Source organism: Paramormyrops kingsleyae, chromosome 10, assembly GCF_048594095.1.
Source record: "Paramormyrops kingsleyae isolate MSU_618 chromosome 10, PKINGS_0.4, whole genome shotgun sequence".
Taxonomy (NCBI): Eukaryota; Metazoa; Chordata; class Actinopteri; order Osteoglossiformes; family Mormyridae; genus Paramormyrops; species Paramormyrops kingsleyae.
The window spans coordinates 22,754,872-22,770,466 of NC_132806.1; the positions used below are offsets into that span (position 1 = coordinate 22,754,872).

Sequence of the window (15,595 nt, forward strand, 5' to 3'; positions counted from 1 at the left end):
GACGCTGAATTTATTTCCCTTTTAGTGACAAAGAAAGGCGGGTGGGAAATTAAAACGATTAGGTCACACTTGGCTGTCTATAGTTTCTCTTGTCCGGAGGGTTTATTCAGACGCAACTAAAAAAGGCTGAACTGTGCATTGGTATATCTTTTGCCACATTCATTCCATAATTTGTGAAGTATTAACAAGCGCATGTTGGACACCAAAAAAAACAATTACATTTACTATTCACGTAGCGAATTGTTTGCATTAATAAAAGCGGTCCCAGCCCGCACTGCCATCGGTGCAATCGTGGCAGTTTAGACAAAGCTATTGATCTTAGTTCTCTATGCCTAAAGCTCATTAACAATAGACTGTTACTAAGCGACCGTTTAAACGCGCTTGGAGGGAAGACTGGGCGGGGGGACTAGACGCTCCTCGAACTGTCGCATTCATCGGGTTCCCAGACAGGATAGTAGTCGGGAACAAACAGCATGCAGGAGTGCACTATGGACAGAAGTAAAATGAAAGGTGAGTGTTGTCCTAATGTTATATTTATATGAACTGCAAAGTCCGAGTTGTTTTCGAACAGCAGCAAACTTTCTTTTTGCAAGTTTCCATGACTAATACATCACGGTTAACATTAAACAGTAAACATTAAAATACGGACGTTTAAAATGTTAACTCGAAATAAACGCAGAACATTGATATTCTGAATAGGCTGGAAACTCGTAGAATATTTTATGAGAACAAAAGTTTTAGCCAGTATGCCTAACATAAATTGTCTTTATTCGTTTATTTTGCATTTGTTCTATATTACGATCGCCAGGGGTCAACACCATTGCGAATTTTAACGGGCATTGTGATTATAATGCAATTCATACCACGGACATAGTATTTAAAAACGTAGTCTACGTAGTTTTTCTCAAATCAAACTTTTTGGCCACGGACAGACGAGTCTTCCCATAGACACGGTTGCCATGTACGGACAGGTTGACGAACCCTAAGGATCGCCCGACGTGCTTTTATTTACTCGCCTGAGAGAAAAATCCTGTAGCCTGTTCTACCGAAATATAGAGGCGACTCGCGCTCCTCGCCTTTCCCTGCCCGCGTGCGTCATCGTTGTGACTGATGCAGCAGCAGGCAGATACTGCGCCCTGTCCAGCGCAGAAGTTAGAGCGTGAACGAGCACTGTGGCCGAAACGTCCAGGGAAAGTTCCAGGGAAAGGCTCCGGGGAGGAGATTGTAATTAAGCCGCCTTTACTGTAGCCTGGACTGCTTTACTGATTCTGTTACGCAATACGTTCTAAAATTATGTTAACTCGGTTCATATTGTAAGCCGCATTCATTTTGAAACTTCTAAACGTTTTAAAGAAAGCTCGGCCAAAAGTACACCTGTTGTATTTTTTTTCAATAGTTTGGCAAAGTCAGATGTTGGCTTTTTGTGGCTATAATGTATCAAAACACTGTGAACACCAGTATGGAATACATTGTCCCCTAACAATACTGTACCATTTGCATGTACGTCGGTGGAGAAACTCGTTATGCCCCAGTATTGCTGGTCAACTCATTAATCGACACGGGCGCCAATTAATGAGTTTGCTCAGAATCCGAATTTTGAAATACATGATGTTACTCACTGCTGTGAGCCAATAAGGTAACATTCTTCCTTATTTCTCAATTACTATAATTACTTAACACTCCAATATTTTTTTGCTGGATAATTTCTATAACCTTTATTGTGATTCCTGTAAGTAGGATTAAGCATATTCTCTTCCTTGTCACGTGAATCTTTTTAAGTTTTTGTTTTAAAACGTATAATCTCACACACCACTCACTCACACATGCACTCTACTTACCATAAATATATTTTACGATGCCCTTAATCCTTTTGATGACTTCAGTGAAAAAGCTATTTAAGTATTCTATATGTCCATCCATCCATCGATCCATCCATCTTCTGTAGCGTCTTATCCTATCCAGGGTTGCTGGGGGTCCGTAGCCTATCTCGGAGGCTATGGGGCACAAGGCAGGGAACAACCCATGGCAAGGCACACTCACACATGCACACCTACGGGCAGTTTGGCGACTCCAATCAACCTGAGTATGTTTTTGGATCGGGGGGGGAGCTGGAAGCTGGAGTACCCTAGATTTTATATGTCATTGATCTAAATGATATATGAAAAACCAATCCATCTTCCAACCGCTTATCCTGAACAGGGTTAGAGAGAAGCTGGAGCCTTTCTTAAGAAGCACCGAGACAGAGACAGACTAGCACTCCATCGCAGGTCACTCACGCATATCAGCTGTGTACAATTTAGAAACTCCAGCTGACCTATCTTTTTTTTTTTTGGAATGTGGTAGGAAGCTCATGATAAGGGACACACAAGATAAGACGTGACAGGAACACACAAACTCCACGCACACAGACTGTGGGTGGGATTCAAACCCCCAGTCTGGCAGTCGCCTTCAAGATAAAACTGAGAACCAGAAATTGTGCTGTACGTTAAATTAATGCAAAGATTCACAAAAGCATATGAATACAAACGCTAACTTCACCATGGAAACAATAGTAACTAATTTTACAAGACAAAGCTGGGAGTTCAGTTCTGTTTGCTTGTCATTTCTGTCCATGGATTGAAAGTTGTGCCCCAGGCTTGTACTCAAGACATTGTTGAAACCTCAGATGAGAAATGGCAGAGCTGCCCAGTAAATCTGGTATTTCTTTTTACATAGCACTGACCTGAGTAATAAACACAGTAGGCGTGAGACGAGACCGTGAACTTTAATAGGTTTCATACCACAGTATTTCGGTAAACATTTCATATGAATAAGCTGGGTGTTTCCAGAAGGGATCTGGCCAATTACCACACAATGGAGTTACACTACTGCCAGAATAAACAGAATTTTACATTAAGTAATTTTAATTAGTCATGTGGTTTGTTTTGAAACTCAGGAACCTTATTTCAAATTCTGACTTTATGTTCTGTTTAAAAGATAAATGTAACTTTTTTACTACAAGCAGACTGGTTTTTAAAATATGAAATGCAAATTAATTGCCCTACTCTAATTAACTGAACTCTTTAGACACTTAGAGATTGTATTTTTAAAATTAGTATCAAAGTATAGATATTTCGGGGGATACAGCGAATGGAGATCATTAATAAATAGGTTTTGCTAAAACTTTTCACTCTCTTATGGGAGACAAAACTTAGCAATCAATGCTATTTTAATGATTGTTCTTTTTCAAGATTATCTAGTATGCCTATGCCATATGCTCTAAAATCAGTGTAAAATCATAATCACAAAAAGTCATAATCATTTTCTTTTTGGAATCACTTATAGTGTGGCACATCTGTGAGAAATTTTACATAAATTAGTGAGGAGAAAAGCAAACAAAAACTGATCACCAAATCTTTTGCTTTATGGAAATATTCTATATTCCATACAAACTGCTTAGCCATAGTTTATTTTGGGTAAATTTTGAACTTCTTTTTTTGCTCTAAAAATATTACAATATTTGAAATTTTTCAAATATCTTGCAGGCATTCTTCAGTAGAATCTGGAAATTTGAGTTATTTTACCTGAACTGAAAATAAGTATATGTTCAAAGAGTTTAATGAGCTAAGGTTGTAACATTCTGCTTTCTAAACCTGAGCTACTCGCATTTAAATTGTTATATTCTTCAGGTTGGATATAAAGTCTAAATCTAAATAAAGTCTAAATTTTAAATGATCCCCAATACCCTTACAGCACATTTTTCTCAATCACAATGTAACTGTTACCATCCTGTAAATAACGTAGGCTTTCCCTTATGTGCATGTTGAGTGAGAATACTGTACTTGTTTTAATACTTTCATCTTTTTTTTTAGTCTTTAATTATATGCCAGATGTGTGCTCTTTGTACATCTGTATTCATGTATGTCATAGCATGATTATTACATTTCATTTCCATGAGTCAGCGCGCACATTGCAGCTGGGATTCTGAGGGTCATTTTCAGGCTTTTTAGTTAAGCGCTGTATCCATAGCAAACTTGGAATTCAGGTATTAAAGCAGTCAACATTACTCTGGAAAAGTTTTGGCTTCAATCAGGGACACAGAAAACCTTTCCCCCAAGGTTACCTCATACCAGCCCCTAATCCAGCCTTCTCCAGCTAACATGGGGTATATATTTCTACACATGGTTCTCAATTGACAGAACTGTTTATGTAGTTTGGGAAACTTTAGCAACAATCTGCCTGTGCTGGCATGAAAGTTATGAGCTAAATATAGATCTTGCGGGGGTGTAATCGTAAAGATAACGGATGTTGCACAACGAAGAGGATTGTTTTTATTACACGTCTGTCACCATCATGTTGTTCTTGTAGGACACAAATAATTGGGTCATTCACATTTTTGGACATTAGTTATCCCTGTGGATAGTTCATGCATGTCAAGAAGGCCAGTTGTGTTGCCCCGTTAACCCGAGGTCAGTGCTGAATCCAACTTCATCATTTTACCAATAAAGTCAGAGTTTAAAGTGCATAGTTATGTTGTTGGGTCTGTTTTGGGTCTTTGGTTGGATTACCAGTAACCATTCAGCATTTCAGAAGGATCACCAATCATTGTTTTTGCTGAGTAGACATGTAATGGGCACACCTTGTTCTTCAGTCATTCAGTGTGTAGGTATACTGTGCAATCTGTACCTGTATTGTGAATGCAGATCTTCATCAGTGTGTCTTATCATAGTGAAACTGACCAGCTGCATGCTTTAGTATCAAACATTATTAAATGTGACACTTCACTGATATACTGATAGGGATTGGCTATGTACTAACTGTTACCATATAATGCTCTAAACAAGTAAATTGTTCATGGTTATTAATAGATCATATACTGAAAATAGCTTTTTACATCTAAATTTATTATTGTAAAATGGTTTGTGGTTGCTCTTTGCTCTTGAAAATCATATCATACATTTAGAAATTTCTGAAATAATATATATATTTTTAATTTATTATTATTATTCACTGAATTAACCCATCAAAAATTATTCAGTTTTACCCCTGTGTCAGACCGGCAAGCTTTGGTGTAACGGGTGAAAAATATCTTACTATATGTAATTTGGGAGTACGGAAGCGTTTGGAAATCAAAAGGCTACGGGTGGACTTCAAGACTAAATGGCAACGCTTGTTCTAAAAAAATTCTGAAAACGTAAAAAAAATACCAAATTGTATGTATACAGCCATAGGCCTACATTTCAAATTGATAATAAATGCTTTTTTAAATTATGCAAGCTATTCCCACACACGCCCTCCAAGAACTCTGCTTGAAATCACATAACATTTTATTCGGATTCGGTTCGGGCCTCGTAATCTATTTGATACGAGTCGGGCCGGGTACGGAATTACATATAACGGGTCGAATGCGGTTCTAAACACTGCATGGAGGCATGGATACCCTGGCGGATTCAGGGGAGCCAGCACTTGACAGGGACCCTTGAATACATAAAATTGTATGTGAAATTAGGTGGCCGGGCGGGCGAGGGTATTTTGTCTGGGGGCCTAGAAATTCTAATGCCCTAGAGTAGACTGTACGTCTTACCACCGTCTGCATGTATGCCAAATGTTTTACACCGGTAAACAGGCCTACTTCTCTCTTCTTGTGTCGTAGTTCAAAACAGCGAGGTAACTACATTTCCTGTTGTATTACCAGAAAAATAAAAAATAAATCCATACAGTAGATCAGTACTGGCCGGTTTCAGAGGTAGCTTACCTGTACATATTAACACACCAGAGAACTGGGTTAGAGATGAGCTGGCTATTTGTTGAATTCAAAGGTTCATGTGCGACTCCTTACCCAAAGACGAGTGCGAGACGCCAAGTGACACTGCGTGGAAACGGCACGCGACTGGTGCACGAGCAGAGAGCCCAGAGCGACGGTACGCTGGGCCCGCGCGTGCGACAAACGACACGCGACTCGCCGCTGTACGTCGGTGCTGGATTTTCCAACATCGAGGAAGCGTTTTGGGGTGGTGTGAGAGAGGAGGAAAATGCGGTGTGGAGCGTGAGGATGCGGAATGGGAAAGCAAATCCAATAGTATGTAAAGTGCAAACTTGTGCTTATTAATATTTGCGCCCCGACTAAAAAAAAGCCATGGTATCCTACAAAAAGAACAGCATATGACAGTTATGGCTATTTTAAGGCTGAGTGCGTCATTCAGTTTTCGTTTAACCTAATGCAGCATTTCTGAAATGCAAAAGGGGCTGATGTAAATAACAGGAAAGCCGAAGGGAAAACAAGGAAAACTACTTATTAAACATATTGTGAAAAATATAAATACCCCTTGATGCCTTATGCAGATGTAGACGAATGAATTCCACATTCCGATGCCGCAGTTTATGGGCTGCCTTACTATGCGCTGAATACTTAAAAAGCACGAAGGAGAGAGGAGTTTGAGTCAGGTATCCAGTTCAACTGTATCATCATTTGTTCAGTGTGCTATGGTGTCAAATTGAAGAAGCCTTTTTATAACGCCTGCGCCAGCGTATGGAGTGCCTCACGACATATGGAGTCAAACCTCGACTTTCAGGAATTCTACTGTAGGAATACAAAGGTAAACAAGTCCTTTAAAATATTATAATCTGCTCTAGGCAGAGAAAGTGATGCGATACTCAGGTATAAATAAATCTGACGGTAGGCTAATTGGTGGGATACCTATATTGGTAACGAAGGAGCTATAGCGAAGGGGCGCAAGCAAAACTATATTTCAGCGCTTTACACATAAAGCTTTACCAAGACCTCAAGTTGTCATAAAATTCCAAGTTATATATTCACCACATTGGATTGATAACCGCAAGAGTCTAGTTTTTTTCCTACAATTCAGAAATACTATTTGTCCTAAAATTTTAATGTAGAATCTCGTAAAGCGTCGCGCCCTGAAACGATGATATTCTCACGATTAGTTGACTGTTGATTGGTTATGACTGTTTATTAGATCTATGAGACTTATGAACAGTAAATTAACATATGATCTCATTGTGGTGCATAATAAGTTTTCCATTGCTTAAATGTCTCTAGATTGTCAAAGGTCAAACATTCGTGCTGAAGATTACATTTAGACATAGTTTTACGTTTCCCCAAGTGTCAGATTAACAGTTTATGGTTCATACTCTTTTCCGGCTGAGTTTCATAGATGCTGTCGACGAACATATTTTCATATTTTGTTTGTTGTAAAGTGCCGGAATTTTTGAACTTGTATTACATTTGGAAGGCCAGTTCCCTCCAGCAGATCTATCTATCTATCTATCTATCTATCTATCTATCTATCTATCTATCTATCTATCTATCTATGCAACTAATTTGATTTTATCTGCCAGTATTCATACATAAGGCAAATAATATTTTAAATAATTCTAAATGTCTTCTGTAAGTTAGTCACAGTTTCAAGTCGCTCTATTAAAATAATACACTAGTTTCATGTCTCATTGTGCCTGGGTGGCGGCCACAGTCGGGGACGTTACGTTTCTCACAGCTTTTGATAGGGAGGCTGGAATGATGACAGTGAGTGCATTGTTCCCGGCTCGCTGTCGCAGCCTCTGCTGTCCTGACAATGACATTCCCAGACCTCATCCAGCGATCTCTGAGTGGTGCCAAGCATGCAGAAAATCCCGTGCACGTGTTTTGTGCATTAACTGGAATTTTCAGTACGATATGGTGGTTAATCACAACTCTGGAATTAACCAGCATAAAACAACTTTTTGTACGACCGTTGCTGTCTGATTCTAATCATCTATTATCGCGTGTTTAAACTTAAATAGTTCTTAACTAGCAAAACTAATACAATTTGGAAGGGGAAGGAGGCTGCCATCTAGTGTCACAATTTTTAGTTTTGATCGTTATTGTATTATCCTGGAAAGGTGTTTTTCTCTTTGTGTCTCTTTCGAAACCGTTTCCTTTAAGTAGGCCGGTTGAAGTGTTTATTGGCTTTCATTGCCTTTCGCTTATTCTTGATTTAACAATTCAGCTAGGCCGTACCGTGAATCCACCCCTGGACGTGCCTCCTGTTCATCGTCACACCCTCCTTCTGGTATAAATCTACACCGGATTACAAGCCGCCCCTGTGTAGTTTCAACGGGATGCTACGTCTCGATCTTACTTTCAGATCTCGGTTATTTTGGCTTGCAGGGGTTGGTGTGATGCAGACACTCAGGTTATGGGTCTTGGAGCCACTTGTCCATGACTTTGTGTTTTGGTTGCAATAACCAGTGTAGAAGCTCATGGATTTATCTACTTTAGTTGCTTTGAAGACACCCTAAAATCCACAAAAACCGACAGTGCGCGTCATCCCATTTCTCCTGTTTTTTTTTCTGGATTCTGCAAGAGCGTTCAGTGTCACTTAATCGATAGTGACACCACACGCTTACTCTGTCTGCTTATACTGCTGCAAAGGCAGTGCTCTTAATGCAAGGGCATAGGTTTGGTTTCAACATTGGTATATGAGCTTCAAACCCCCGGCCCACCTGAACACACATAATGCTCCCACAATATTGATAGGGATCTGTCCCTACTGTCCATACACAAATCTATGCCCTTGCACGCCTGTTTAACATTCAAAGTCAGTTTAATCTAATGCCATGCTTGGCCTTCTGTAAGAGGATGCGTTATGGAAACTCAGTAGGCCTATATTTTTTCAGTTTGTTTCAGATCTGTAGCGTCTCTGCTGTGTGCCGTCGTCTTAATCACCCTGACTTTCATTCCAGATCTAATTACGTTTTTACGCTTATTTGTGCCTGAACAGAACATTCACTTCAGGCATTTATTGCAGAAAAATAGCAGATGCCTATATCTAAAAAAAAAAAGAAAATCCCCAGAGACGTTCAGGGGATGTCCGAAAGTGCACTGCTGCATTTTCAGGGCAGAATAATTCTGGGATCAAAATACAGCATCTTCTCTTTCTTAGTTATTAAATATCAACACTATCTAACATAAAATACACACAACTCACCACCCACCAGGAATGTCATGCTAACACGAGTGCAGAGCTTTTTCAAAGGGAAAGTAACATGTCCAGGTTAGCGTCTCTGAAGCCCTGCATTCTTTAACAACTGCATCATGGCATGAGGGACCAGAGGAATACACCCAATACCGTTAGTTTCATTTCATGTTGTAAATAATGGAGATTTAATTAAGCTTTCTTTGGATAAGTTAAAAGTAAACAGTCATTTTGAGGGTCATTTGGGGCAGCCTCCCTTCTTGGTTTGTGACGACACTCCGTAGGGAGGTTAGTTGGCTTAATGTCCTGTTTCTGGTTCCATGTTGTGATGGCTTGGTTACTGATGGCACTTTGGGGTGCGGAAATAAAGCAGCCGTTTGTTCATTTGCTTATCCCTGTGCAGGCAGATTTTGTTCATCCCCACTTCTACCAATACTGGGCATGCAAAAAAAAAAGAAAAGAAAAATGAACATGCAGCCTTCCCTTTTCTGTAAATTGAAATAAATTAAAGCGATAATGGTGTATTTTCTATTAGTTTTAATTAATGAAGTTTAATTGGGGTGCTGACTGAGTTTCTATTTAACTTTGTGTGACACAATATATAAGGACCTGCTTGAACATATAGTAATAAACAAAATGAAAGATGTTTCTTCAGTATGTATTTGTAACATGCAGTTAATTGGAATCTGTAACGTATCCTTACAGTATGAGTGTGTGCTTGTATGTGTCCTACAACAACAACAACAAACAACAAATTTATTTTTGTATAGCGCATTATCACAACATTACCTGCCTGGGAAAAGATAAGGGGTTAGAAAATCGATGGATGGATAGAAGATATTGATTAACAGAGTAATCATATTTTTAAAATAAATACTTGTTTCTACTATTTCATCTGCAGTACGTAGCCAAATAACTTACGGAGGACATTTGAAGCAAAGATGTTCTATCGACACTTAACAAACGTATAAAGTGCAAAAATTCGTAGGTCGGGCATCTAGGCTGGAATCCTATACTGCCAGTGGATCAGAACCTAGTGCATATGGGATGGTTCCTGGTAACAGGGCCGATCGAGACCAACCACCCAGACTCTGGCCCAAAGTACCGTCAGAGCTGGAAATGAGTCGCAGAGTGGCAGTAAGATCTTTCATTTCGGGCATGTAGCTTGACATAATTATTACTTCTTAGCAAACCGTTGGAATGCATGGAATCTGTCCTTGAGTGTGGGGAAAGCGAGATAATGCCGGACAGAACCCGCCACGATGCGTAAGCCATCATTTGGTAGCCACTCCCCTGGCAGTGCTCCCCACGGGCTCCTGATGGATATAGCGCTCATACTTAAGCTATCCTGGTCATGCTGGAGTGTCACTGAGGTTTACGACCCATCATTAACAGTTATCAGCTCTGCCTGATGACTCCGCTAATGACTCCACTGTTACGGATGTCGCTGCCTCTGTAGCCACAACGTTGCCTTAATCTGTCATGTGTGGCATCAAGCAGGCGTTCTCGGCTTCGCCACATTCCTCGCTGAGTCAGATAAGCCAGGCGGCTGCTTTAGGCTGTAGGACAGCGGGCCCTCCCTCCGTATCATACAAACACTCACTCACGCCTGTACACAACCTCCCTTCCAGCGAACATACACCCCAGCTCTTCCTTTGTAGTAGAAAGGTCATGCTGGGCTCTAGCTCCGCGTTGGCTTGAGACATTTTTCCTGAGAGTTGCGTGTGCGTGACTGAACTCCCCGCGAACAAACTAATCGGACAAAAAGAATCACTTTCCAGCTAGACCCTCCCCCAGGCTGGTCTTGTCTTGGCCAAAACTTGAAGGGTGTGATGTAATCAATGAGGAATGCGACAAATTTATTCAGTGTGTCTGTGGTTTTCTGCCCGTCTGGCATGCCTGTTGATTCCTGGTGAATTAACCTGGGTATAAACACCGGGTACCGCTGCAGCATTTTGCCTATTATAGCTGCCTCACTCCGAATCGATACATTCTGTTCGCGGTGGAGGTGGGGGTTGTGTTTGTGCGCTCCCTCTCTCTCTCTCTCTCTCTCTCTGAGGCTTCTTGAGTTCCCGTTGAGTGATGTGTACCTCCCGAGGCCAGGAGTTCAAAAGCAGGACAGGTAGCGGGGTTGAGTAACTGCCGCCTGCTGCCCGACACCTGAGCTGATGCCACTGTGTAACATGGATCTGAGGTAGCCACTCCTATTGGCTGGGCGAAGGGAGAGGGGTGTGTCTGTGTATCCGTTTGGCTGTTAGACCACAGACTGGCAGTTGTGCATCTTTTCCTGGTAGTCTTGGTGGGGCGGATGGTGTTTTCACAGGAAAAGTGAAGCGCAAAGACACAGAAGCGGGCTTGTTGTTCAGTGGGCATGATGACTATGCACATTTTCATCACAGCCCAGGGAGCGATGTGCAATGTGTATTAATGGGAATTAGTCATGTTGCAATGTAAGATTGTGTTGCACTTTGGCACAATGAATTCAGGTAATTCACTGCAAGAATGCAACCAATAACTATATAAAGATCCTAACTGTTTGTCCTTTCTATTAGTTTAGCTCTTTTCTGCATTCAGTTCAGGATTTTTGCAGCAAAATTATAATCTGTTGCCAAAGTGAAGTGTTGTTTTTGATTCACTTTTCTTCTTTTAGGAAGTTCCCCTGGTAGGAAGGGATTGAAACCTGACCATGTCACGCAGCCTCGTCATTGATTCTTCACAGAAGACCAAGCTGTTTGCTCACAACACCATCCTATTGTCTCCAGAAGTTACCTTCTACAGCTCTATGACTGTCTAGACCTGCTGCGGCCTTATCGTTGCTCCTTGTATGTCAGGCGCAATTGTACAACCCGCCCTTTGAATTTGAGCCTTCATCTGTCCTCATCCTGCTGTGGACTTTAATCGAGAGGCGAAAACGGGCCCAGGCTGAATCGAGGTGCCCTGCTGTTGCTTAGATACGCCAACCGAGGACGCTGCCCCCTTCTGGCCCGCGCAGATTTCGGACATGTCCGCCAAGGCGCCTATCTACCTGAAGCGTAGCAGCCGCAAAGGGAAGAAGGAGAGGCTGAGGGACATCCTGTCCTCGGATATGATCAGCCCCCCGCTGGGGGATTTCCGCCACACCATCCACATCGGCAGCGGCGGCGAGGAGAGCGACTTGTTCGGCGACCTGTCCTTCCTGCAGGGTAAGTTCCACCTACTGCCCGGACAGGGCCAGCCTGGGAGCGAGTGCAGCGAGCCCTTTCAGTTCACACGCACCACCAGCGTGTGCAGCCATCCGCCACCCTCAGAGAACTCGCCCCTGCTCAAGAACGCCATCTCCCTGCCCATCATTGGCGGGGTGCAGGCCCTCACGCTGCCCGCCTCAGCCCCTGCTCCCGCCCAGCCCCAGCCCCAGACATCCTCCCAGGCACCACCTCCCAAACCGCCCAGGCTCCACCTAGATGACAAGGCTCCACTGCCTACCCAGGATCCCTCGCTGCCCTCTGCCTCGTCCTCCATAGCAGCCCCGCTCGCTTCACCCACCTCCTGGGCTTCAGTAAACCAAGACAACGACCTCCAAGACCTCGACAATCCCTTAGAACAGCCCTACTTATCCCACACCAGCTCCCTGCTCTCCCTCCACCTAGACCTGGGGCCCTCCATCCTGGACGACGTGCTCCAGATTATGGATAAGCACAGGGCGAGCAGCCTGAATAGTTCCTGTGTGCAGGGAGGACTGCAGGAGCTCTTCACTTGAGGACCAGCATTTCTGTTGTAAATTCTGAAGTAGCTTTGAGAAACTTTTTTTTTTTTATATATGTATATGTATATGACTGGAGCTGACCGAACAGACCATGGTGTATAAAACCCTCATTTGCAGAATGATGGCTATGATCACACTCCAGGCCCTTCATGCATGTTACGAGGACCAGGGAGAAGCAACAATGCATCTTGGACTATCCCACGGTATAGACTTTATCCGATGTTCCTCAATTGTTAAGCTCTTGCTCCTGTTGCTAATATTCAAAGAAAGCACCAGTTCCGCTGGGAAGCAGTCCAGTGAATTTCCACTGTGGGTTTAAGGAAACAGGGGTTCCAGCTCCCTGCCACCACAGCAGAGCTCCTTCCTCATAAACTAGAGGTTCTGGGCAAGGGAGGAACACAGTGGAACAGAGCGTGACTTCCCTGCCCTTTGAAATACTACTCTGCGTTGTCTTAGAACTGCAAAGATAAACCTTCTGTTTTGCTTTCTGCAAAAATTGTGCAATATGTCATAAGGCACTAAGAAGCTTGGCCCGAGAAAGCAGCCTTTGCTTCCAAGCCTTGTCCAAATATTTGCTACCACTCATGGACACTGGACATTGAGAGAAATGGACCCTGGCTCTGTTAAGGTACTCGGTCCTGTCATACTTGACCTCGCTCTTTGCCATCAGAATATTCCAACACTGAGAACTGAGAGTCATGTGATCTGGCATGATCTGATGGTGCTGATTGGAATGGCTTAACAAGGCCCATGCAGGACCCATGCCTTTATACTGCAGTAAACACGGTCACAGGGTACTTAGGCTTGCCGGTGTGGGCCTGTATTACTCTGCTGTGTTTCTATATTAAAATGAAATGAAGTTCTCAGCGAAGCCATTCCTCAGTGACTGGCACTTCGTGCGGGCAGAGTCTTTTAAGTGCTTAAGTGGGTTTCCTCAAGTATCCTGCACCAATCCAAAAACACATGGTTTGGCTGAATTGCACATATTGTGTGTGTGTGTTTGTGTGCATGTGAGTGTGCGCCCTGTGATGGACTGAAATTCCATCCAAGGAAAGGACGGACAGCCAGCCTTGTGCCTTGTACTTCTTGGGACAGTCTAAGTATGACCCTGAAATGGATTATATTAGATTATAATAGACATGACATAAAAAAGTTATATGTAAGAAACTGTAATTGAGAAACATGATTCCCGTAGACAGTTTATACATAATACACATTGCAAGTACCGGTAAGTGCAGAACTTTGCTGAAAATCACCATGCAAAAATAATGCTGCCTGTATTTTACTCTGGAAAGTATGTAGCATATTAACTAGAACAGTGTGGTGATGAAATAGCTTTACTGTGTACAACAGAGAAACAACACAGAGAAACAATGTAATATTTTCAATGGGAATGAACGATGTGTGGTAGAATTCTTGTGTTTAATGTTCTTGAGAATTTCAAGTTAAATCGAACAGCAAGTCTAGAGAACGGGGTCAGAAGTGTCCCGCGTTTCTTCACAATGTGATATTTTGAGAATTTTGTGAATGTAAAAGAGAGCGATTGGAATTTCTTTGTTCCAAGGCTTCATGATATAAAACAATATTCTACTGCATTATTAATTACAGGGCACCAGTATAACCAGTTTAGCTACTGGACTAACATGTCCCTTAACTCAGTCATCCACGTGGATGCGTAACAGTCGTAGCAGGAGAGAGTCATGAATGTCCTTGATGAATGTCTGACTGTAAGAAGCGGAGTCTTTCTATTTGTCATTGTCACTATGAATGCTACTGTAAAGCTTTGCGACAGTGTGGATGTAAATGTAAAATGCTGGTTGATATATATTGTAATTCCATTGATGTACATGTCACATGACCAAGATTGCTTGCCTGCGTTTACTTACGTACTTAAATGTGATCCTAAGCATTAGGATTCCAAAAATCTGACATTTGAAGTGGTAGATAGAAGAGAACACAGCTAAATGTGACTTAGGCTAGCAGGGAGGATGGTAGCACTTAGCAGATAACTGACTTCCTCCGAGACCCAACCTTCCAGGTCCCTTACCTTGCTTATGCTAAACACCCAGAAGGCTGATTGTCGAGCCAAACGTCCTGGTCATCATGTGATGGATCAACGCATGCTGGAAACATGGCAGGTCAACTCTTATAAAGCTAAAACACAGATACAGCTAAAACAAAAGTGAGTCCAGCTCCACATAAACAGTCTTTGTTTGTTTCATTTTTAGTTCTTTGTTTTTGAGAAGTTGGGTTTTCAGAAGCCTGAAGCAAGTGAAAACTTTGCATTTCGTATAAGCTTGATTTTGTTTGGTTTTGCAAAGCCTTGCTACTGGAATAATGTCATAAAATGTAGTGACCGTTACTGACTTGTGGGACTGAATGGCAGTTTTAACACAGTTTAATGTAAACAGTCGGCCGTTTTGTCCCTCAGCTGTAGGCTGTTTTCTAACAAGCTGCAAACTTGGTCAGAACAATGTGTTGAGCCTTAGCTATAAATGGTGATTGTAATAAAACACTTTCCTTTGTCCATTAAAAAATGGCGTGAAGTCATTCTTACGCTACGTGAATGAGCAGGGTGGCGCCAATGAACGGTACATTGTGGTGGTTGCTCACCATGCTGATTCATAATGGTTTACTCTCCTTTTCATATAAGTAGCTGGACGCTGCTTGGATGCTGCATGGTCGCTGCATGGTCGCTGCATGGTCACTGCATGGACGCTGCATGGTCACTGCATGGACGCTGCATGGTCACTGCATGGTCGCTGCTTTCCTACATGGTCGCTGCTCATCTCACTGCTGCTTTAAATTGTGTCACCTCTCCTTATAGACTCTGTTTGCACACACAACACCGTGGCCTCATGTGATGTGGACAGACGAGTGGAGTCCATTCGGAGTGGCA

The 15,595-nt window shown here is 42.3% G+C and overlaps 1 protein-coding gene across 3 annotated transcripts; it reads left to right on the forward strand.

The window, feature by feature from the left end:
• Positions 1-197: 197 nt before the first annotated feature.
• Positions 198-15,233, forward strand: cdc42ep2 (CDC42 effector protein (Rho GTPase binding) 2). Of its 3 annotated transcripts, XM_023843017.2 has the most exons (3): positions 198-510; positions 11,014-11,148; positions 11,605-15,233. In XM_023843017.2, exon 3 carries the CDS (start codon positions 11,956-11,958, stop codon positions 12,688-12,690), a length of 735 nt encoding a protein of 244 aa, XP_023698785.2. In that variant the 5' UTR covers positions 198-510; positions 11,014-11,148; positions 11,605-11,955; the 3' UTR covers positions 12,691-15,233. The 3 variants fall into 3 exon arrangements, with proteins under 3 accessions (XP_023698785.2, XP_023698783.2, XP_023698786.2); XM_023843015.2 differs by lacking the exon at positions 11,014-11,148 and having other exon boundaries at positions 199-510; XM_023843018.2 differs by lacking the exons at positions 198-510; positions 11,014-11,148 and adding an exon at positions 519-6,575.
• Positions 15,234-15,595: the final 362 nt, after the last annotated feature.

Excerpts from the sequence above, each read along its gene's own strand:
- cdc42ep2 (XM_023843017.2), top strand. The coding sequence starts at position 11,956 with ATGTCCGCCAAGGCGCCTATCTACCTGAAGCGTAGCAGCCGCAAAGGG.